The sequence below is a fragment of the Brienomyrus brachyistius genome, chromosome 8 (genome assembly GCF_023856365.1).
Source record: "Brienomyrus brachyistius isolate T26 chromosome 8, BBRACH_0.4, whole genome shotgun sequence".
Lineage (NCBI taxonomy): Eukaryota > Metazoa > Chordata > Actinopteri > Osteoglossiformes > Mormyridae > Brienomyrus > Brienomyrus brachyistius.
Genome location: NC_064540.1, coordinates 2,116,513 through 2,141,110, shown reverse-complemented (window position 1 = coordinate 2,141,110; position 24,598 = coordinate 2,116,513). Strand labels below are relative to the sequence as shown.

At 50.0% G+C, this 24,598-nt stretch overlaps 1 protein-coding gene across 2 annotated transcripts in view; it reads right to left on the bottom strand.

Moving 5' to 3' along the window:
- Positions 1–24,598, bottom strand: part of gli1 (GLI family zinc finger 1) — a 46,549-nt gene that overhangs the window by 7,795 nt on the left and 14,156 nt on the right. For both annotated transcript variants that reach the window (XM_049023736.1, XM_049023737.1), the window contains exons 3-10: positions 6,833–6,938; positions 5,638–5,843; positions 5,181–5,279; positions 4,901–5,099; positions 4,092–4,257; positions 3,741–3,848; positions 1,272–1,412; positions 506–655 (exon numbers count right to left, since the gene is read on the bottom strand). In XM_049023736.1, the coding sequence (XP_048879693.1) occupies positions 506–655; positions 1,272–1,412; positions 3,741–3,848; positions 4,092–4,257; positions 4,901–5,099; positions 5,181–5,279; positions 5,638–5,843; positions 6,833–6,903 (1,140 nt within the window). In that variant the 5' untranslated portion in view covers positions 6,904–6,938. The remainder of the gene's footprint in view (positions 1–505; positions 656–1,271; positions 1,413–3,740; positions 3,849–4,091; positions 4,258–4,900; positions 5,100–5,180; positions 5,280–5,637; positions 5,844–6,832; positions 6,939–24,598) is intronic.

Below are 24,598 nucleotides of genomic sequence, written 5' to 3'. Positions count from 1 at the left end.
GCAGGAACAAGGATCAAACACACAGGACCTACTTAGCCCTCAGCAGGCCACAGAAGTAACAGCGATTACAGATGCTTAATTAACTGAACTTGAAGTAAAACTCAAAGAATATTTAAAAGCTTGTTAAAAGGTCAGGTTTTAGGTTTGATAAAACTTTATTCATCCTGAAGAAAATTATCGTGCCAAGATACAGCTCTCATATTCCAACAGTAAAACTACAAGCTGAACTTGAAATACCAAATATAAAATAATGAGTACATATGTCGTAAAGTAAGATGGTAAATAAGTAAATTGGGAATGTCTACGTGCAGAAAGGTGTATGGTATACAGGATAGTGTATAGTGGCCTTTTTGATTACAGACTGGTCAATTCAGAGTAATGGAAGCCATGCTTTCTCCAGTGGGCAGTGTGATCATGTGACCAGGGCTCCTTATCACTATAGCAACGCAGGGCCCACAAGCCAGGGCTGTGGGCTGTATGGGAGGGCAGCAGGTGGGCTGCTCACCGTGCACTTGTGTGGCTTTTCGCCCGTGTGCCTCCGCATGTGTACCACCAGCATGTACTGCGCCTTGAAGGGGCGCTGTTCCCGCGAACAGTCCTGCCAGTGGCACACAAACTCCTTCTTCTCTCCGTGGATGTGTTCGTTGTTGATGTGCTGTAGGCCGGCCAGTACAGAGTCACTACAGACACCGTCACACAAAGCAATGTGCCCGTTTCATTGACGTGACACCAGCTAGTGGTAGAATACGGAAATGTGTCATTTATCGTAACAATGGAATTATGCAGGTTAAATGCATAATTTAGTTAGTTTTACTTTCTGCAAATGAATGATATGAACAGTAGGCGAGAATGAATGGAGAGTCTGGCTCACATCACCACCGTTAAAACTCATCACTACTGCATAACGCAGCTACGCAGTTTCACGATTTTTTTCACTTCTCCTTTTTTTAGAATTTTCTCAGATTCTCGGGTCGTGATTACACTCAGACACAGACAAACCGGGAGGAGAGTGAAATTGATCTGCTGGATGCTAAACAAGTCAGCAAACACGGCCATGTGCTCGATCTTTGATTCTGTTTAAGCGTTCGACAGACATACGAGATTCGCGTCCATGAGTGGAACTGCTGATTAATCAGAATGCAAATGCTAAATGAGACGTTTCATTATAGCGAGGGCCTGTAAATGGAGGTTTAATAGCAGACATATTATTCACATATATTCATCCATCCACCCGTCCATCGATCTTCTAACTGCTTTTCCTGAGCACTCACGTGCACCAGCTGCTCCTGGGTGTCGAACTCCTTGCTGCAGCTCTCCCAGTGGCAGTTGGTTTCATAGACCGCCTCTGGCTCAGGCTTGCCGTCCTCCTTGTCCAGCTCCTCGCGACCCTCCAGGAGCCCTAGGAGCGGGTCCTGTGGAGGAGGGAGGGAGGACAGCTCAGCAGGAGACCCAGCCAGCCCCTAAAGCACTGACATGGGGGAGGGGGGCACAAGGGGCAGAAGCTGCTTACTCAGCACAAGCCTCCAATCATACTTTTCTGGGATAATGCTGGGATTGGTAATCGGCATGTTTCTTTGACCTGCTATCTGGACGACGTCTAAAGATTGTCAGTGATTTTTTTGCAGAGTTTGGGGCTGGTGAGATCATAACAGTGTCAGCTAGACTACACACACACACACATACGCATGCACACGGATGTCTTATGACCAATGCTATTAAAAAAAGTAATCCATCGCAGACAAAGGTGGAAAGCTCCGGTCCAGAGAGTTCAAATCCAGACCTGGATTTTGTTTCAACCAACTAGTTGAGTATAAAGAGACACAGAGTGGTTGGTTGAAACAAGTCCTTCGTCTGGATTTGTACTTTCTGGACCTGAACTTTCCATTACTGTCTGTAATGGAGTATATTTGTGGGTGACTTTCCCAACTGACAGGCACTTCCAGGTCACCACATATTAAATCCACTTATTTTGACATCCTATACATAATACTGGGTGACCGTTGGCTTAGGAACCCATGATAGGCGGGACTGCTGGGTGCAACCAATCACTGCCTATTGCAACACAGTAGGAACCAATCACTGCCTACTTTAGCCAAGAACCATATAGAGAGAGAGTTGCATCAACTCCATTCACTCCAATGGGCCATTTTCTTTCAGCAATGACGGATCATGGAGCCTCTCAATACTTTCTAAGAGTTAGTAACAAATACTACCAGCACAGTGGAGTTGCAACAGAATAGACCATTTGCTTTCATTCTCTTAATGCTACTCCACAAAACATTGTGGAATTAGAGAAAAAAAAGGTTTCTAAATGTGAGGCAGAAGGTTATTTCAGTTAAATATAACATTGGGGCGTGTGATTGTACCTTATTTTCTAATAAATCAAACATTAAGCTACTCAGTGATGTGGTTTTTGTGGGAAAAGTGTAAATGCAGTGCTTGAATATGATTACATCACATATTTTTGTATAAAATTATATTTCACAGTGAGGTTTCTCCTGCTGACTTGAGCCAACCAATTTTTTCTCCTCTCCGTGTTGCTGGGGAAACCGCACATATGTACCCCTTTCTCTGAGCGACTGGAGTATCCCCATACAGCCCAGGAAACCATGTATGGAGACTGTATGCAAAGATAGCATGGAGGAAAGGGCACAGACAACCTGCTTGGCATGCTATTTTTCTTGCTGGATTTATTAGTTTAATAATAATAATAAATGAATTCAAAGCAATAAACACCAGTAATATACTCTTTAACCAAGGTAAGCCTACAGTATGTCAACAAGGCAGGTAACCCTAGCTGTTAACAGCACCAAGTCTTACTTTTTAATGATCAAATTGTTGTGACTATATACACTTCGCTATGCTACATAAATACATCGGTGCCTGCGGTTCACGAACGCTGTGGTCTACGAACAATTTGGTTCGTGACCAAAAATTTTGTGAAACAAATGCATTGGTTTGCGTACGAATTTTGGGCGACGAACAGATTCCTCGACCAGATTCCTTTTTTATACTGGCGTAGCTATGACGGGGCGCATGTCCCGGCATGCCCCGCGTGCAATTGTAAATAGAAGGACCACAACAGGCACCGAACCCAAATACACAGACGCCGAACTGCAAGATGCACACGGTGGGAGATTTACACACGATAAATACACACCGGATACATGCAAGACACGGGCAAACACACGCGCAAGCAAGTCTCCATGTCTCTCTCTGCTCCCGCGATGCGTCGGTCCGCCCGTCACCACACTATTTTGTGTTTTTCTTTAAAGTTTTTACTATAAAAACCACAAAATTAAAAAAATTATTATTCGGTAGGCTTGTCAAAGATTTAATTGAATTTCAGTGCTTTCTTATGGGAAAAATTGCCGCGGTTCACGTACAAATTGGTTTACAATCACTTTCCTGTAACGGATTGTGTTCGTGAACCGCAGGCACCACTGTATTGTAAACCAATGCATTCATTGACAATTAATTCGCAAAATCGCTGTTCTATCTCCGTATATTGAACGCATTAAATTCGCCTGCAAGTACTTCCTGGAACTTTCTGAAGTCTACATGAACCATGTGATGATCAAGCATTTCGGACTTCCACTGATGCGACTCACTCTGTACACAGCTCTGTTCTAACCCAGTGGGGACCAATCAAGTAATTAGTGGGATGAGGGTTAAACCAGCCTTTGGCTGAATCTAAGTTGTGTGGTGGAGGTTCATGCAGGGAACCCGGCCTACATTACCTGGGTGCTAGTGGAGGATGGACTGGCCACGTCACCCTCTGACCTGTCGTCCAAGCCCTTCCCGCTCAAGTTGTCCATCACGCTGCCCATTACCGGCTCGGTCTTCATCTGCACAGGATGGGACAGTGACATGTGACTCCCATCCTCTCAGGCCCCCCAAAACTGTAAATAATGGCTGGTTTTCTAAGCGACACCTGTGAAGAACATCATTAGCAGCTGACACAAAATAAATAGCACAGGGGAGTATGTTGTTGTATTTATTTATTTTATACAGAAGTTGACCTTCTAAGAAAAATTATCAACAACTTGCACTTTGTCATGACAGCAGGCGAGCAGCAGAAGTGGTCTCACGTGACAGTGTTTTGGAGAGACATGGACCCTTGGATTGTGAGGCACCAGCCGAGGAGGAGCTGGGTGGCACGGTCCATGCGGGTGCCCCAGGGGAGTGCCCGAGTTGAACGTGTTCCCTTGCGGCCTGGGTTGGTAGGTTCCTGAGCTGGAGTAACCTAAAGACGGACTGGGGGGACAGAGGGATGTCGATCTTCAGATGAGAAAGGTAGGTTCTAAGGGAACGTTAATAAATTTGTCATTTGGATAGCGAGAGACTGTCTTCAGTGGTCATTAAAGCTTCAGGTGGAGATACAGCATCAGTGCATTTTGAAGATCTGCATGAGATCATTCCTGAGATCTTTTTAGATCTGTTCAGGTATTCAGGTTTTTATTATTTATTAGGAATAATAATACATCTGATTCGCACAGCGCTTTGCAAGACCCAAGGACACCAACAATATTCAAAGAGAAAAAAAGCACAGGATGAAGGGACCTGGGAAAGTTGGGAGAACAGAAAGGATTTAAGAAGAGATCCGAAGACTGGGAGGGAGGCAGGGGGGCGTTACAGATATCAGAGGGAAGGGAATTCCAAAGGCGAGGAGCTGCTCTAGAGCAGGTGAGGAGTTTGGAAAGAGGGGCAGTAAGGAGCCCGGAGGAGGTGAATTTAAGAGTGAGAGAGAGCTGGTAGAACCAATCAGACTGAAGAGGTGAGCAAGATGAGGGCTTTGTAGGTTAGGGGGGGAATTTTGAATCGGATTTCATGAGGAGCCAGTGCAGGTTTCGGAGCGCCATGGCGGGGGGCACACAGCCCTAAGAGTGCAGCCCCTGACCTCATGGTGCCCACCGACAGATGCCCGTAAGAACCGGCGCTGTTGGGGCCGCAGCGCGAGTTGACGAAGGCCACCAGCGAGTTGGGCGAGGTGCGGATGACGGTCTGCAGGTCCACGCTGGTGTCGGACAGCGGCGAGATGGACAGTGCTCGCTTCTTGCTCAGCCTCAGCATGGAGCGTGGCGTGGAAAAGCGGGACCCTGGCGGTTTCGGGGGCACAGAGTCAGGCTGGGCTGCGCGCCGCAGGCCTCCGGCGCGGCTGCACCATGTCGCTCTCTTACCGTCGCCGGCCCCCATGCTCTCAGAGCCCGGCTGGCCCAGAGAGAAGCTGTTGTGGGACATCAGGGTGTTCTGGCTGCAGCAAGACCCAGTGTTACCTCCTGGAACGCAGAAGGACCAGCAGAGGGGTGGACTTTTCATTACGTGACATTTATTTAGCAGATTTTATCTAAAAGCAGTTGAAGGTTAAGAGGCCCAATAGGAAAATGACTCTGCAGACCCTGGGATTAGAACCAACAAGCTTCTAACCACAAGTACAGCATCCTAACACACTGAGCCACATACTGCCCTCTTTGGGCTGTAGATCATCGGTTCTTTACTCTAATCACCATGCTTTTATTATATAATAATCCACCACCTGCATACCTGGGGTGGCAGAATGTGACATAAAATGGACTTATGTAGGGGGGGGTTGAAATGTACCTCTATCATAAGGAATATACGCCCCTGGACACTCACCATCAGCGGCCTGCATGCCGCGGTGCCCCAGCATGCCATTAGAGGGGTGGCCGTGCATGGGCCGCATGTAGGGGTCCATGCACGAGCCTGGGGTCATGCTAGGGGTCAGGGGGTACAAGGTGCGGCCATCTTGGGGCTGCCCGTTGTGTGGCAGTGCCCGCAGCGTGGAAATGTCGCTGTATGTTGGTCTTCCCGACGGCGCCAAGCTGTTGCGTCAAACACACAGGGGACAAAAAAAGCCAAGGGTGGGGCCTGTGACTGAGCGCCACTATTCACTACACATTTGCCCATGACCCTCTGCTGTGATGCTCCCATGTGGCCACAAGAGGGCGCCAATTATTTTTGTTTCTGCAGTCTGTATGGGGGAAGTCCCTGCCAGTGCCGCTGCATGTTATAGCTGGTGTGACAGGGGGAGTTCGGCTGTGACGCGACATTCCCAGGATTTCTGGGGTCCGTCTGAGCTGCCCTGCTGTGCCGCGGTTGCCGGGGGGGCGGGGGGTATACATTTTTCACTTTTACCTACTTCTCTTCCTTTATATTCCCGCTCCTTAGCTCCCTCGCTCTCCTCCTCATTTGCTCAGCCCCTGCGCTTACAGCCTCCTCCTAATCTTTATATCGTCTACTTCGTCCATTATTCTAGTCCCCCCCCCCCCCACCACCACCACAAATGTCTCTCTCCCTCTGTTCCTCTGTATGGGTAACCTGAGAGGGGGGGGTCAGTCATGCGGAGCGGGGGCCACGGCGCAGTGGCCTGGTCAGTCTGTAATTAGCAGCTGTCAGAGGGAGGGGAGAGGGGTAGATGCGGGGTGGGGAAGGGGGCTGACACTGCTCTCAACCTGGGTGGCATCGGGGGAGCTGTGGGGGGAGTGGGAGAGGGGCGGAGCCAGTCAGCTCCACAACAATTGTTAGACCGAGGTCTTTGCAGTCAGGGAATGGAAGGGTATGAATCGGACATCACAGGGTGCCAAGTTTTAAAACTGGATTTTAACGTACAAATTAACTTCTTAAATAAATGTCACTGCAAGGTGGAACGATGGTGACTTTGCCTTATTTTAAGCGACTGATATAGTCTTATAGTTTTTAAAAGAAGCGATGTGGCAGAACAGACCGGAAAAACAGTAAGAATCAGCTGAATCAGACTCTCAGGCTGGGGGTGTCAAACTGGTCCCAGATCAGTGGTTCCAGCGGGTCTTACCCTCTGGATGGCTGGTGAGGTGGAGACTCATAGTGGCACAGCCCTTGGTGCGGCTGCATGCCCTCTGGCATTGGTGCCAGGCACCGTGGGATTGCACCGTTGAGCCCTGAAAGGGAACGCAACTGTCACGACCTCCTGGGGACACAGAGGCGCATGGCCATCGTGCCAAATTACATGCTCATTCACTGATTCATTGATGCATTCCTTCATTCACACATTTGTTCATTCTTGCATTTGTTTTAGGGAGTCTTTGTTTAAAATGTTTTTGCAGTCAGTAAACAAATAAGCCACAAAACCATTCATTTATTTTTATCGTCTTGGGGTTGGACCATTTTACTCATATCACCGGGGGTCCATGGATGTAAGTGAAGCCCAGAACTGCCCATAATAAGGATTTTTTTTGCAGATTTCCTAAAAAGATGACTTGGACTGTTGAATTAGATATAATAAGCAAAATGTATTTTTATACTTGATGTGTAATGTATAGGTCTTGGTTTTACTTAAGTCACTAGGGGCTTCCTTGATGTTTTGGTCATAAACGTTTTAATGTTTCTCAGCCAATTTCAGGGCACTGGGCAGCACAATGGTTAATGACGTCGACTCGTAGCCAAGGGAGCAACTGATTGGACCTTTGAGAGTCATGTTTAACCCAAAACCGCACCAGTGAAACATCCAGCTACTACAACTGTTTAGTGGCAAATTTTCGCATTTTAAAGATTACCCCTGGCAAAAGGAGTTAGCAGATTGCACAAATCGATTACGAGGGATTAAGGGAGACGACGGCGAGGCGCAAAGGGCGGAGACACCGAGGAGCCGGAGGGTGAGCCAGGGTGACGCGGGGAATGATCGTGCAGGGGAGCCGCGGAGTGCCTGACACCAGAGGAAGCGAAGCTTTGATGGGGATGTAGCAGTTTTTAGACATGGCAGTTGCAGTGCCACAGTGTCGCCCCGGAGACGTAGCACTGCACTGCCCAGAATCACGGGGGAGTTTGATGTGTTCAGGCCTCGCATGTGACAACAGCCTGCTATAAGGTGTCCATTCTTTTCGCTGATCCCATCCATCCATCCTTACATCCATCCTTCAGTCCACCATTCATCAATATATCATCCATCCATCCATCAATCCACCATTCATCTATATATCATCCATCTTTCCATCAATCCACCATTCATCTATATATCATCCATCCATCCTTAAATCTACCATTCATCTATATATCATCCATCCATCCTTCAATCTACCATTCACCTATATATCATTCATCCATCTCTCCATATATCCATGCATCCCACATCCATATAACAGCATATATCTGTCCATACATCCATCCATCTGTCCATTGATCCATTCATTTATTCACCATCCATGTATCCATCTTCTATAACCTTTTTATTCCAATGCTGGATTGCTGTCATCGCAAGGCACAGCAGTACAGATACACTGGCGCATAATAGCACATTAGGGGCGATCTGTAGAAAGCGAAGCATTTTTTGCATCGATTGAGAAACACGCAGAACATGCTACGGTTTTGCATTGAAGACGCACGCAGGCTTATACGCATCGCAGGGCGGCGCTGCGAAACGGAACCACGTCCGTGCTGGAGAGGCGGAGAGCGGGCCAGAGCTCATGAACGTGCTCCGAGGTCATGGAGCACGCTCAGTGCTACTAAACCCAGACCCCTAACTAACTCCAGTTGCCCCATCCAATAAATCCCAGCAGGGAGGTCCACTGGCCTCTGATACTGCCACACCTGTCAATGTCAGGGGGCGGGGGGGGGGGGGGGGGTCAGCATAGGGTTGTGTGCCCCCACCCGGTGGAACCTGTGTATATGCGGTCTGTATGTGTGTGAGCGTAGGGACAGCCAGTAGACAGCCAGTGGACGGCACGTGACGCACAGCCGACTCGGCAAAAAAGAAACGCGTTGAGCTTCCACAGGTGCAGCAATGTGTTGCTTCTTCTCTATTTTTAGGTGAGTCCTCCAGGAAGGGGGGCACTTCCTGTGTAATTTTGTGGTGGGGGGGGGGAGGTGGGGCGCAAAAGGCCGAGCAGCTGAATAAACCAGGTTCGCAAATAAAATGCTGATGAAGAAAAGGGCACTGAAGCGCTGAAACCAGCACTAACCAGTAGGGCGGCACTGTCAGCTTCTGTCCTTGAGAGCCCCACATATGGAGGCAGCAGTTACACAGCCTGATTAACAAGCCTGCTAATTGTTATTCGCAGGCCCTGCGCTTCTGGGGGACTGCTGTTCGGGGCGTTTTGAAGTTCAAAATGAAAAATAAACGTACAGCGACCTTCAGCAGTAATGGCACACAGAAGCTGCAGGTGAATGAACTGGGTCCCTCATTATTCCTCTCTAAAATATCTCAGCGACTTTTTATCCACGCAGGACTTGCTCCCCCTACTGGGATATCAGACAGACCCTGTTTTCCGGAAGGTTCTTTCAGGCGGAGGGAGGAATGATTGCGGTTCAGTGGCTGCCTCAGACTTTGGTAGCTAATGCCCCAATGGACCACACGGACTGGCCTTCTGTCATTTTGTTGGGGGTGGGGGGGGTGCAGCTGGGGGAGTTGATTTGTGTCCAATTCCACATGCGCGTGTCACCCGTACATTAGCGGCTAAACATGCTAGAATTTTTTTTCTAACTAGTCAAGGGTTATGCACACTCATCTGAAAGTATTTTACTCCCCCTTTCCTGCTCCCTACCCCCGCTGCTCATTCCTGCTCTAGCGACCCACCCCCACCACAAAAAAAAAAAAAAAAGCTCCTACTCCTCCTCCCAGCCCCCCGCCCCCGCAGAGCCTGCCATCGAGGTGGGTGTTCTGGGGCTGTTATGACTTGGGGGATGATAATGGCAGTTGTAATATAGCTGGCTGCTCCTGATGTGGCCGCCCCTGCATGGGGACCCTGGCAAACCCCGGGCAGGAGCTGCTGGTGCATTGTGGGCCACGTTTAGCCGAGATCGAGCCTTTTTCCCACCCTGACACTGTTTTCGCTGTAGCGGTAAACATTGTTTTTCGAATACCCGTTTTTTTTTGTTTTTTTAACCCCCTAATTCTTACTTCCTGACCCCCCCCCCCCCCGTTCTTTCCCTAGACGGGGCCTCCCATTACGCCCCGGGATTCTTCTAATTGGTCGCGAGAGAGGAATGTAAGGCTGGGCGACCTCACGGGATCATTCTAACGCTATCACTAAATGGGGGTTATTCAGCCTTTGATCGCCGCGCTTTTGCCCCATCTGGAGGAATGCGTGGGGGGGGGGGCAGGATATCACAGGCGATTGTATCACGCAGCTGAGACCGCTCTGACCGCGAACGTAGCCGTCACGTTCATGTGCGCCGTGATGAAAGAAGTGGGACGGTGGACCTCGCGGTCAGGGGGGGGCCCAGGTCGGAGGTGTCAGGCTGCGGGACAGAGAGCTGAGCATCCATCCCGCATTCGACAAAGGAGTGCCCATGAGCGCCACCCGCTGGCCATAAGTACAAAGTGGTTATGGCTTAGGCCCTCGGCTGGGGCTCAGGCTCCTGGTCGTGCCAGGCCCCAAGCATGGTGCTTCCTGCATCAGCGACAGTCTCTCGGGGCTGAATGGGGGACTGATCCCGCGCTTCCCTGGGCACTTAGTGGGTGATGACAGGTGCGGTGGCTCGCCTGGGGTCACCTGCCGACTGGGAAGGAAGGGGGGGGGGGGGTGGGAGCAGAGCTGCGATTTCATCCAATCAGGGCACTTGGAGCCTGGCACCGAGCTTGGAGCTGAAGGGTACTGCTGTGAGGAGCATTATGGAAACGCCTGGAGTTTCCAGCCCTGCCCATCTCCCACTCCTACCTTCCTTCCATTTCGTTCTCCAGGCTTCCCACCCACCATCCTGCATACCTGTGGTTTCCTGTCCTTCCTTGCTCTGTCGCTCCAATGGCACTGACCCACCCTACACCCAACTTCTTCCTTCCTCCTACACTCTCCTCCGTCCTCCTCCATTCTCCTCCGTCCTCCGCCCCTTTCCTCTGCATGACTCCGCCCCTTTCCTCTGCCTGACTCCGCCCCTTTCCTCTGCATGACTCCTCCCCCCCCCACCCTTTCTTTTTGAGCTCTGTGTCCAACCGGCTGCTCGCCCTGTCACAAACATCCGTTTGAAGTCCGTTCTCCTTTTTTTTTTTTTTTAGAGTGGGGAGGAGAGAAGTGGAGGGGAGGGGAGATGGATGGATGGAGTTGAGAAAGGAATAAAGGGGGTAAATCACAGCTGGGCCACAGCTGTACCCAAAAAAAGGCTCTGGGTGAGTTGAAGAAAAAAACATTCAGAAAAGATATTAATAAATCACACACATGCACACACACCAGCCTCAGAATAGAAGTTTTATCAACAAGGAATAAAAATCCTTGCAATTAGTGGAAATCATGGCAATGAGGAGAAAAACGATGAAACCTGGGCGGGCAGATGGAGACACACTCCTGCCTCCTGCCGCTCCGCAGCCTGGCGCCAGCCCAGGATGGCAAGGGGACACGGCTGGCACAGCAGGACACACCCCACCACTGCAGGAAGCCCCACGGGACACCCTACTCCCCCACACACCCAGTTACTCAGCCCTCGTTAACTTTGCACCCCAGTATCCAATCAAGCGGTTCTGACTCATTAAGCACTCAACCAATAAAACTCTGTAGTAAGACCCTGGCAAAACAATTCAATTAGTCACAGGAGGTAACAACTGGATCATTTTATAGAAATTCACTGAGGACAGACAGGCAGGCAGATAGACAGGCAGGCAGATAGACACGGACAGAGTGGTAGGCAGACACAAGCAGACAGACAAACAGATAAGCAGACAGACAGACAGGTGAGCAGACAGACAAGTAGGCAGGCAGGTAGGCAGACAGACAGATAGGTGGGCAGACAGACAGGCATAGAGACAGGTGAGCAGGCAAACAGACAGGTGGGCAGGCAGACACACACAGACAGACACATACACAGGCAGGTAAACAGACAGACAGGCAGACAGATGGTCAGATAGACGGACACTGATAGACAGGCAGACAGGCCTGTAACAACATGTCTCCTGGAGAACCACTTACAGTTACATTTCATTTATTTAGCTTTATTTAAAGTAACAGACAATTTTTGAGAAAGGAGAGACAGTCCCTGGAGCATCTGGGGGTCAAGGGCCTCATTCAGGGGTCCAGCCAGAGAGAATCAGGGAGAAATCAGCTCAGTTTCCCCCCCTCAAATAGATCCCGCGCTTGCTGTCCCAACTTGCTCAGACTTGTCTGCGCGAGATCACTGACGGCGATGTGTGTGAGAGTTCCCTGCACTCGGGGAGCCCCTGCTGGCCCACTATGGCCCCAGGCATGCAGGGACAGAGGGGGGGGCGTAAAGACGCATGTGCTGATCGTGTCACACACACACATGCACACACAGAGCGAAGTAAATACCTACGGTTATCCACACAGCCCAAAATAAGCCCAGGCAGTCCACACATGCGCCCTCCCACACGCACACACTTCATGGTGTGTGGTCTGACGCGCTCGCAGTTAACGCAGCACAGACCTTCAGCGCGCACATGTGCCGGGGCTCCGGGAATCTGAGCCGGCGGCAGCTTTCAGTTCCACAGCGGCCGACGCCTGGATGAGGCTCTGCTCTCCTGGAGCTGCTAGAGCTTATTCTCTTTTGGCGGGCCAACGGAGGGGCGTTCCGCCATGGGGGGGGGGGGGGGGGGGCCAGCCAACGACAGGCGTCAGACGGATATCGGCCTGATGTGGGTCAAAACCCGTCCGTCCCGCTTTCTGCGGTTTGCACTTTTACCGCTGCGTTTCCAAGGCAACGGAAAAGCCATGTGACAGCATGTTTCGGAAAACAAAAAACATAATATGGCTGCCGTCCTCATGCAAGACATCTTGCAGAATCTTAAGGTGGAATGAGGTGTGTGACTCCGGCATATATCAGAAGATCAAGTGTCATGGCACACTTCCCTCTGGGACCTCCGCCCTCCCGCCCCAGAGTAAGAGCAGGGCCCTGTGAGCTGTGAATACCTCCCACGCCACCACACTCTGTCATGATACACGTCATTCCGAAAGCAATCTGATTGGTTAATTCATTTCAGCAGAGCTCAGATATAATAATACATAAACACATCATACATCAGGTCCCTGGTTGTTTCACCAAGCTCTGCAAGCCATTCTAAAGGCCTCTGCTGCCAGCTGACTCCGCCCACCAATGATCTGCCATACCCTTAGATATGGATACCATTGGGTGGCCCTTGTGCCATCTCAGAAGCCTGCTGCATGCCCCCCACCCCCCCCCCAAATGTGGGTCCTTTTTCATGCGAGTGGCGTATCTGTAATTAAGTTCCATTTACATGACTAAGAGGAAACAAATCACCTAATCAGCTCTGCAGAGAAAGCCAGGGGGGCTCAGGCTGCAGGGGGAGTGGGGGCATGGGTGGAGAGGGGGGAGTTTCATGGAGATGGGGTATCATGGTATTCTGTTAGGGCCCGGGGCTCTCCACACAAGTGCTTGCAAAAGCCCTTGTGCAGTTCAGTGCTGGGCTGCAACCTTTAAGCAGGCTGTTTACAAGCCAGAGGGCAGGCGCAGCTAGAGACAGTGCGTAACGCCTCCGTCTCTAATGCACTCCTAATACACACTCTGTTTGCCCTACAATTATCCACTGGCAAACAAGACTTTTTTCTGTTCTCAACTTTTTTCTCAAATGTGCAGTGTTGATCTGAGTGTTGCTGATCAGTGTGTGTAAAGGCGTACAGTGAGTCTTGATTCAGGTGTGTACCGATGTACAGTGAGTGCGTACAGGTATACAATGTGTCCTGATCTGAGTGTGTACAACTGTATAGTGCTAGTCTGAGTGTGTAAAGCGATACAGTGCATCCCAATCCAAGTATGTGCAGGTGTACAGTGCTGATCCGAATACATACAGGCGTACAGTGTGCCCTGATCCGAGTGCGTTCAGGCATACAGTGACTCCTGATATGAGTGTGTACAGAAATCCAGTGCTGATCTGAGTGTGTACAGGCATACAGTGACTCCTGATATGAGTGTGTACAGAAATCCAATGCTGATCTGAGTGTGTACAGGCATACAGTGACTACTGATATGCGTAACAATGCTGATCCAAGTGCGTAACAGGTGTAGTGTGTCCTGTTGCAAGTGTGTTGTTTAATCATATGTGGAGAAGGCAAATTAGCTTCAAATCGTTCAAAGACACATCTTTAGCTGACACTTTTTCCATTAGTCAGAGAATGAGGTGCAAAATCACAGAGACAAGCGTAGACACAAGTGTGCTCACACACGCTGACACACTCATACACTTAGACACTGGCACAGACGCACTGGCACAGGCACACTGGCACAGACGCACTGGCACAGACGCACTGGTACAGACGCATACACACCAGGTCACATTGGCACACTCACACACTGACCCACACAAACTCTCACACATACAGCCACACACACATGCTGAATCTACACTAATAGCACTTGGGTAGACATCTGGGAGGTGAAAAAAAACTTAATACCCACCCCACCCCCGCCTCACACCTCCCTCACTCCAAATCCTTTCCCAGAAGGAAAACACGCTGGTCGACATGAAATGGAAAAAAATCTGGAAGCAGAAAGTGAGTCAAAGGCTGTGTGTGTGGCATTCTGGGCCTGGTCTGTGCCTGCTGCAGGGGTGGAGTGAATGTGTGTGTGTGTGTGTGTGTGTGTGTGTGTGTGTGTGTGTGTGTGTGGGGGGGGGGCGCGACACGGGAGATGGCGGGTACAGACCTGGTGGAGAGACTGGAAACGACCTGGCAGACAGACGGCTTTCATAATTTCACACATAAAAAAGAGGTTTGGGTGCAGAGGTATGTCATGGGGGGGGGGGGGCAGCCTCCTAATAAAGGAGGAGGGAGGAGCCATTGACCTTGTAGCCCACCCAATCAAACCTGGAAGCCAAGTTCACACCAGACATGGGCAGTCAAGAATTTCCTCTACCTGTAACCCCCCTCCACACACACACACACACACACACACACACACACACACACACACACACACACACACACAGACACACACACACACACACACACACACACACACACACACATATAATTATATCTTTGTGGGGAGTCTCCATTCATTTCTGTGAGGAAGCCTCTAAGCCCAACATGACGACCCTAACCCCCACCCAGCCCTAACCTTAACCATAAGTAAACAAACTAAATATGAGACTCTTGCCATTTTCATTTTTTTTTTTATCGCATTCACAGATTTTTACGGGGAAATGGTCCCCACAACGTCAGAATAACAGGTTTTTATTACATTGTGGGGGACATAAACTTAATACACACACACACGCCCCCCCAAACTACAGGCCAAAAGCTGCCACAACGACATGACACAAAAGCCAAAGGGGATCATGTTTTTTTTTATATTTTGGGTGGGGGGTAAAAAAAAAGCCCCAATCACTTCTCCTGTGGGGGACCTACATTTCTGTCCGGTCCATTCGGTCCATTCAGCCAGAAGTAAGCGGGGTGTGTGGGGGGGGTGTGAGGGTTCAAGCCTTTCATCTTTACCCCATTTCCACTCTCCCTCTCAGGTTGGGGGGTGGTGGGTGTTGGGGCGGCGGGGGGAAGCGAATCCCTTCACAAATGAAAAGGTTAAACTCTCTGTTGAGGCTACAGGCCACTACAGCCGATCTGGGGAGGCAAGGGCGGGCGGGGGGGGGGCACCTGGAGAGGGGCAAACATTTATCTGTAAGGGCGGGACGAAGAATGGAGTGCTGGGGAGGGTGAGAAAAAATCAACAGTTTGCCCAAGAGCTGGGGGCTGGCGTGAGAGTGGTGAAGGACCCTCCGCAAGTTTGTCTAGTAATTGAGTCAATTGTTGACCTCCTGTTCAGGCCGCTGGTGAATTTCTCTGAGACAGGCTGCCGGAATAATAAATGCCCCCCCCCCCCCCCCCCTCCTCTTGCTCTCTCGCTCTATCCATCCATCCATCCTTGCTCCCCCCCCCCCCCCCTCCTCCAGTCGTCTGAGGGTGATTGTGCTGTGAGTCAAAGGCCGTGATTTAGGGGCGAAGACGCCAGCAGATCTGCTCAGCAGAAGAGCGGCTTACCCTCTTTTCAGGCCCTCTCCTCCCTCTCTCCCTCTCTCCCTCTCCCTCGTTCTCTCTCATTCTTCCTTTGTTCACGCCGTGGGATGAATTTTAATCACCACCCCCATGATCCTCACCCCTACGTCCGAGCCTCCCACCGCCCCCCCATGACACTTATAGGCCGTGGCCTCTTCACTGTACGCATCCCACCCTTGTCAGTCCCTTCGGTTCTCTGGGTGGGGTGGGGGTGGTACCCTAACCCTGCAGAAGAACAGCTTAGGTTTAAACTGTACAAACATCCACTTGGCCCCCAGACAGTGGAGAACGCACAAACACAGGAGAGAGGTGCTTACATTAAATGGGGGGGGGGGGCGGCAAAGAGATTAAAGATGATTTTGGAGCCCCCCTCCTTCCCTCAAGAAGCCTCTGTTTGCACAACAGCTCTGGCATTCTCCAGTCATTGTTTCCACGCTGATCCTGAGTCTGTAAAGCCAAGGGCTACAGCTTGATGGGGGGGGGGGGGGGGGGGGGGTTCGAGGCTGTTGGTACTAGCTGAGCCATGGTCACTGCACTACAGACTGTAGCAATGAAGACCTCTTCAGTTTGTGTTTTCACTGGGGGGCGGGTCGTCTCTCTGGGACACGATCTGCTGATATACCCTCGGGTGGCTATTTGGGTCAAAACCCCTCGCTGCAATATTTATATTGCAGCTTTACGTCTGCCGGACAGGGGGTGTCTCTCTTGGGGAGGGGGGGGGGGGTTCGCCGGCTGTTTGTTAGGAAGTCCGGGCAGGCCGCGGCTGTTTGTTCAGTCTTTGTCGACGCGGGGTTTTTACAGACTGCCGCTGCTGACAGCCCGCCGGCTCCCGCTGGCTGCGCACATGCAGGATCACACTGTGCAAACACGCGTGTGTACACACTCCCCGACACGCGCGATGCGAGGGCTCCGGCGTGTGCCATGGCATCGAGCGGCGAGAGGGGGCTCCCGCCACCATCCGTGCCCGTGATGCCCCACCGGGCTCTCAGTGCGACATTCTGACGTCAGTCAGAATGACCATTGTGCCAAACTCCCCAGTGAGCTATACTGCCATCCGGAGGTATTAATGAAACGCGGGATCCATTGCCCTCACCAAGGCGGCCTTAAACCTGGACAGACCAGAAAGGCTTTGGACCTTGTAGTCCGATGTAGCGCCCCCGCAAGACCACCTGCTGAAGAGCACCACCAAGACCACCCCCCCACTAACCACCACATTCACACAAAGGCTTTTCCATTAAATAATATTTAGAGTTTTCCTCATCTTTGTTTTGTTCTTGGAACATTCATATCTGTATTTTCTTCCTACCATGACACTGATCCTACCATGACACTGATCCTATCATGACACTGATCCTATCATGACACTGATCATCTCACCATGTTCGTCCTGTCATGAAATTGTACTATAGTGTTAATCTGATCATCGTGCGCGTCCTATTATAACGTTGCTCCTACCATGACGTTGATCCTATCATGACCTTCATCGTAACTGAATCCGCTCAGGGCCTAGTCGCCAGATCTTTGCACTTTGGGGTCGCAGTGTCAGGTAGGTCATCATATAATTAATAATCCCTAATGAAACCTACATAACAGCCCAGTGGCTATGGGACCAGCAATGATGGACAGCATGGCTGTGGGGCTGGTGAATCAGGGCATCCAATGGGGATGCAGCAGGGCTGCAGGGGACTCTGGGTACAAAGGCCTTCCAGCTGTGCTGCAGCTCTTAATACCAATGTTCCCATTTCACACATCATTTCAAAGCATGACCCCCCCCCACCCACTAACACCTGCCCCTTCCCCTCCCCTCCTCACCACACGAGTGTCCCCCTACGGCGAGAGATCCTGTTGGTGAGCCCAAAGGACACCTTTTGTGATTCCATTTTGGGGCGGGGGTGGAAAACACCTCCCTTCCCTGCATCTCATCCTAGAGGAGGACGAGGGGAGGAGCACAGCAGATGACTCCTTAATCACTTTTTAGGGGGTGAGTAAATGACCCGTAATTAGGTGAGAGGTAGACGGTGGCTACAGGCTGCTCCCTTCTGCAGGGGCTGGGATGAACATCATAACATCATGACATCATAACGTCATGACATCATAACATCATAATGTCATGATATCATAACATCTTGACATCATAACATCATAACGTCATGACATCACCAGGCACACTGGGACCTGAGGACTCAACTGCTATGTACCAGCCTTACACCTGCATCAGTTTTACATTTTAATTTATTTAGCAGATTATTTTATCCAAAGCAACAGGGGCCCAACGGTGAAATCACTCTGCCAGCCCTGGGATTTGAACCAGAGACCTTCCGATCATAGGCTCAGTTTCATACATGTATGTATTTGTACGAGAAACTCTAATCGGTTCCTAAATGATATAATAAACTAAGACTTTTACCACAACGCAAACAGAATCTGTAAGACACGTATTCCCATTTTGTCTGAAATTGAAAAATGAACCACGGGAAAATGTGTGTTTGTGTTTTTTTGGCGAATACTGGTCACATTCCAATATAACTGGGGAGGGGATTACAAAATGCAGCCTTTTGTGGGAGAGGGGCCAGGGGCAGGTGGGGCGGGGGGGGGGGGGAATTAGCATTTTAACTGCCTGGCCGGAGTCTGGCGCGGAGCTGCTGACCACCGCTCTGGGCGCCTGTCCTCTTTACGAGCCTCTTCAGCGGCCGGCCCCCGTGCCGGGACAGCAGCCTGGTTACGGGGGTCTTATAAAGGTCCTCTTGTCCCACAATGGCTGGCGTGGGAGCCACTCTTCAGGGTCCGGGTTGGTGAAGATGGGAGTCCTGGTGTAACATCCTAGAGTGCCTCCCCCATAGGAACAGCATGCGGCTTGTTTACGGACAGGGTTGTCGGTGACTTCTGCCATGCGACCCCCCATGTGCCGGCCTGTCATCCCAAGCTAGACCCTGGGGGCTCGAGTAGCCCAGTGGTTCCCCATGTAAACCTTGCTTTTTAAACACTTACAGCTCTAGAAAAAATTAAGAGAGACCACAGCAAAACTTTCTCAATTTATGGGTATGCGCATGTGTAAGATATACATTTTTTTGCAAACTCCAGCCTGGCTCTTCCCTGCTTTTGAAGGGCTTCTTCCTTGCTTTATGTGACTTCTGTCCTGCTTCTAGGAGCCTGTTATGAACTGTCCTAGCAGTGCACTTCACACCACTTAATGGTTCCCATTCTTTATGAAGGTCATTTCAGGCCATCTTCAAATTCATGAGGCACTGCTGGATAAATTGATCATCATCTCTGGCATTAGAAAGTGGCTTCTGCCCTCTGCCTGGCTGGGTTTTGGTTATTGACAGTGTCTCCTTCTTCACCTTGTCCTTGTGTACTGCTGTCTTAGAAACTTACAGTGTAACCTTCTGCCAGCAGAGCTGGGATTAAACCAGGCTTAAAAAAAACGCAGATTTGTAAAAAATAGTCCTCTCTTAATTTTTCCCCAGAGCTGAATAATGCGAACGTCTTTTTTCTGGATGCTTCCGTCACCCTGAACTGTTGAAGCCAACCATCCATTATAACCTGAGTGTGGCACTTCAGACTTAATTTATTGCAAACAGGTAGTTGGATAATTACTACAGCACCGTTTACTGCTGGGGGAACATGTCATTAAGTGAGCCAGGTAGCATTAGCGAGCTCTCCGCATATCTCCATGGCACTGGATAAACAAAACCTTGGTAAAGACAGGAAGTCAAGGCTGTAGTAGTGCCCGTGTGAGAGATGCAGGACCCAGATGCTACAGGGCCTAGATTTAAACATGGCCGGTGGTGCTGAGGGCAGCCTTGCTTACCTGTCTGACAGGCAGCCAGAATGGCTTCAATTTCCAGCGAGGGAGGGACTTCTGTGAGCTCTCAATCATGGCATGATTCGCACCAATGAGAAGCCTCAGGTGGGGTTTAAGCTCTCATCACACCCACCGATACACACTCGGCTTCCTCGTTTTCTGGAAACCGAGCTGACAGGAAGCCCTTCTTCGTAATTACTGTTTTGTTTTAGGTTGCATATTGCAGTTGTAATCAGAGTATGTGATTTAGCGTGCCTGGGGGTGTGGGTGGGGGTGGTGGAGGTGGTTCCCATTTGTGGTACAGGATGGGATAAAAAAGCGCAGACAAAATGTTTGTTTTGGGAACACGCAGAACACTGGTCCAGCAACGTTCTGCGGTGTGGTAATTCTGGTGTTTCAGACAGACTATCCCGCCCTGCCAGTTATGCCCTCCCACGCCCCCCGCCCCCCCAACCCCCCCACACCCAAACACGCATAACTTCTGCAAGCTGCTGCCTGTGAATCTCGCTCACTCTCTCTCTCTGTACCTGGGTATTCGGGAAACGGGACACGGCAGGAAAAGGCGGACATGTGACCACCTCAGTGAATAGCTACAGATTTCACAAAAACCATTCATGCATCGAAAGTTTTTTTTTTTACCCACAAGCCATCTCTCCTATGAACAGCTGACACAGTGGCCTCAGCCCAGTTGCCCTTTAACCCCCCCATCTTTAATAAGCAACACCTCACCATTGTAATGACTCACTGTACGTACTGTAATGGTTTGTACATATTGTATTTACTAAAGCATTCCTTACTCTGACGTGCTCCCGCACTTTTTATACATTTATCAACAACACATCCACACTGTATATCACAAACGGATTGTATTTGTTCATTGTCGTATCGTACCTTAGCTGTGCGTGCGTCTGCTGTATGTATGGAGCCACTGAGAACCTTAGACAAACTTAGACAAATAAACCAGATTCTGATTTTGGAGATTTATCATCATGACTTTTCCTGCCCCCCACCCCCCCCCCCCCCCCCCACGCACCCAAATCATTCCTGCGTCGTTTATTAAAAAAACACAAAAAGAGCAGTGAGCTGTGTAGCCCGAAAGAAAGACATGCATCTGAATTGTAAATGCCTGCGACGCAGGTTGACCGAGTTCCCCAAGGAGCAGAGGGTTGCACGTGAACCCAGGATTGGCTGAGCAACTTAGAACACAAAATCCGAAAACAGGGAAAAACTCTGATGTCACCGCGTGAAATACAATAGGTAATCTGTCCTACGTCAAACCTAAATTAGCATTGAAATTCTTGAACGATTTTCCCAGTTCCTGAGGGTTCTCTGGCCCTGGCTGTGGCACGTCCTCGAACCCAGCGGTGGTCACAGCCTGACGTAGAAGACCTCATCACCGTAACGCTCGCTGGGCACAGTGGGGCCTTTTCCAGCACTGTGCCAAACTTCCCCCTTCCTCTGGTAGGGACGCATGGGAGAGCCATGTGCTTCTTTGGGCAGGTGCGTCCAAGCGAGCCTCCGTGTTCCTGTCTCTGTGAGCCTAAAGATGTTTGAGTTGTAGTTTCCAAAAGCCATGAAACCGAGAAGCCACCGTCCAAACGTTTGATGCTCCAAACCATGAAGGATTTCTTTACTTTCTTTACTTTCTCAGGGAGGTGGCCTTCAGATTTCATTCCGCTCCATGACCAATATCCACCAACGAGCATCTTTATATTGGCAGGACTTCATCAAGGATGCAAGAGACGCTGCTTTGAAAAGCGGCAAATGTTATTTGACCTTTCCCTGTTCTGCAGACACAGGCTGGCTTTTCCTTCACACAGATGAGGACTGAGTCACATGGGCGTGAAAAGAATGACTACAAAAGTCATTTTATGCAGAAACTGAAATGTCCTCTGACACCGTCCTCTCTTCCTGTTTTATCCGGTGCCTCTCCCAGCTCTCTCTCTTCAATCAATTCTGCGAATCGGACAGGGTTGCCGGGGACTTCTGCCATGCGACCCCCCCTCGAGTTGCCCAGTGGTTCCCCATGTAAACCCTGCTTTCGGGTTCTGAGGCTCCGGAACCCTCCCAAACCCCAGGCCAGCTATGTGGCTGACCAGGGTTTGCCGCAGCAACAGCGAAAGCAAAACACATTGATCAGGTCGTGTTGTTGGGTTGTCTGTGTTTGGCCGCCCACCAGTATCCCCTGCAGCTGATCCAGCTGCGTTTGTGCTCTCCCCGCTCCCTCTACGTCCGGGATGCCGCATCCCAAATGGATAATGGGATCCCCGTGGAAGCAGAAATATTCGCTCCCCTTCGTAGCGTAGGGGCCCACCCGGAAGATTACCCTACGCAGCGGGTATCCTGTCATTCTGGGGAAAAAGCTGGACAGCACCCTGAGAGGTGACAGGGTGCCTGTCCCAAAAGGGGGGGGGGGTTCCACACTACAAGCCTGGGAGGGATTCCGGGAAGAGCGAAAGGGGGGAGGGACATCCACACGCTGACTCGGCGAGTCGCCATTTGTGTGAGCCTCACAATCTCAGACCACATGTGGTTTCTGGCAAGTGAACAGAATAAACGATTCTTGGGAGGAGCTTTGATGCGTCACACGGCCCATTTAAATACCCCCCCCCCATTCAGAAAATGAATTCCCTTAATACATCTACATTAATTTACATTCAGTTCACTTCAAGCACATTATGTTCAGCCAGGCTTTATATCTAAAGCACTGTAGGTGAGTCATTCTTGTTACCCAGGTACTAGAGAGGGACCCTCTGGGGACTTAAAGCACCAGGTTCACGTCCTTAAGCACTACGCTACCTGTGAGGTTAATTAAGGGGATCGGTGGGCAGAGCGGCGGCACACACACACACACAGACACACACACACACACACAGACACACACAAACACACACATCGTAGGAACTTTCCCACGAGGCGGAAGCCAAGCTCCCACGCTGGGGCAGTTACAGAGCGTCTCCGTGCGGCTGGAAGAGGCAAGGGGAGCGGATCAAAGGGCAGGAGGGGTCCTCTCTCACAAAGCACGTGTACACGCACATACACACACACCCCATCACCCCACCCCCCTCTCTCAGCGACAGGTGCATTGAGCTCCAGAGGACAGTCCCCTGCGATCGGAGGCAGAGCATCACGCATCCAGGACTTTCCCCATCTCACGGGCCAAGTGAGGGGGACTACGCTACAGGGAGAGGTGCTGGGTCATCTCAGCCAATCACTGCGCAGGTCATCACACAGGAGCCAATCAGAATGAGCAAAGTGGGACCACTCCCAACAGAGTGGGACTACACAGCAGAAGGGGGTGCTGGTCACCCAGTTCATCTTAGCCAATCACTGTGCAGGTCATCGAACAGGAGCCAATCAAAATGAGTCAGGGTAGGCATGACTGGGTTGTTACGGAACAGTGGTCTGAAGGTGCTGTCTAGTTGTGACTAGACAGTTAAAATCTGTCATTCGTGTATTTAATTATTCAGAGATTGGAATCTATTGAATCAACAATTTTGGTTAAATTATTTAAATGGGAATGAATTAGCAGAACACTGAATGAAAATTACATCACTAAAGTCCAATTAATTACAATTAATATGAATAGCAGATCCCAGGGATCAGGGCAGTTAAACTGTGAGTCACAGGGTCTGACAGAACAGTACTGCAGAATCTGAACATGGATTTTGTGGCAACTATTTACACTCCCAGCTCTGATGGGATGTGGAGGGTGTTAGCATCTTAGCAACAGTCATCTCACTCACCCTTCAACCTCACCAAAGCATGACAGACACAAAGCCGCATGTCTTTCTTGAGAGAGACAGCATGTAACTGGGCAGGAGTCCTCCTGGCCTCCAGGGGACCCACCCCAAATGACTTAGCTTTAACTCAACTATTGTTATGCAGAGAAAGAGACGGAGTTAAAAACACAGGTCTGGAAGTGCTGCAAGGCAGTCCGGGTAACTCACGGTTCTTTTCTCCCTTGGGCAACGGAGAAAATTGAGACTCGGTTTGTTTGAAGGAGTGGTGCAGCTCTGTAGAAGATTTAGAAGTGGGATTTGCATCTTTTATTTTATTATGCATTTGCCGGAACTTTCTAAGGACAACTTGCCACAAGTCCGAAAATCCTCTAACGTGGGCCCAATTAACAAACCCAATTAATTCCACTTGGGCTCAGAAATGAGGACCACATGTCTGCCCAGCCCTTCAGGACTACAGCTGTGTGAGGGCGTACGCAGGGGTCAGCTCCCCTACTGAAACGCTCAAGCGGTTCCTCAAGTAGAATGTTCTGGAATGACCACTGAGCCCAGACAGGCCAGGCAGGAGAGATCAAACATCAGAATCCTACGCGCCATTAAATCTTGCAGATTGTGAAGGTGTGTTTTAAGTCCCGAGGGTTTTTTTTTTCAGCTCAAAGTCTGGCAGGTACTTCAAAGAGCGTGATCTACTTTGCCCTGCGCCGATCACATATGTCGCTATCCTGCTAACGAGTGCATCGGGAAAAAGGCACGATAATTGCCGCCTGTACTCACATACTCAACAAACTACGCACTTAAATATTTTACTACACGTTAAGACTTTAATGTCCTAACCAATGATCCACACCAAACAGTTTTAGTTGACTCATTTTACCCAGAGCAATGAAAACAATTTTTGGCTTCATTAGCGTTGAGATCTGCTATATGACAAAATATACACATTCAAGGCCCTAAACTGGTATTTTTTGTAATTTCAGTCTAAGGGACAGTATATTTTAGTTCTAACCACATACATACATAACTAAAATCATTAAGGGCTTGATTTTACGCTGACTAGGTGATAAGTTATAAGGTACGTGGCAGTTAGAGTCACAGACTTAAAGATCGTTTTA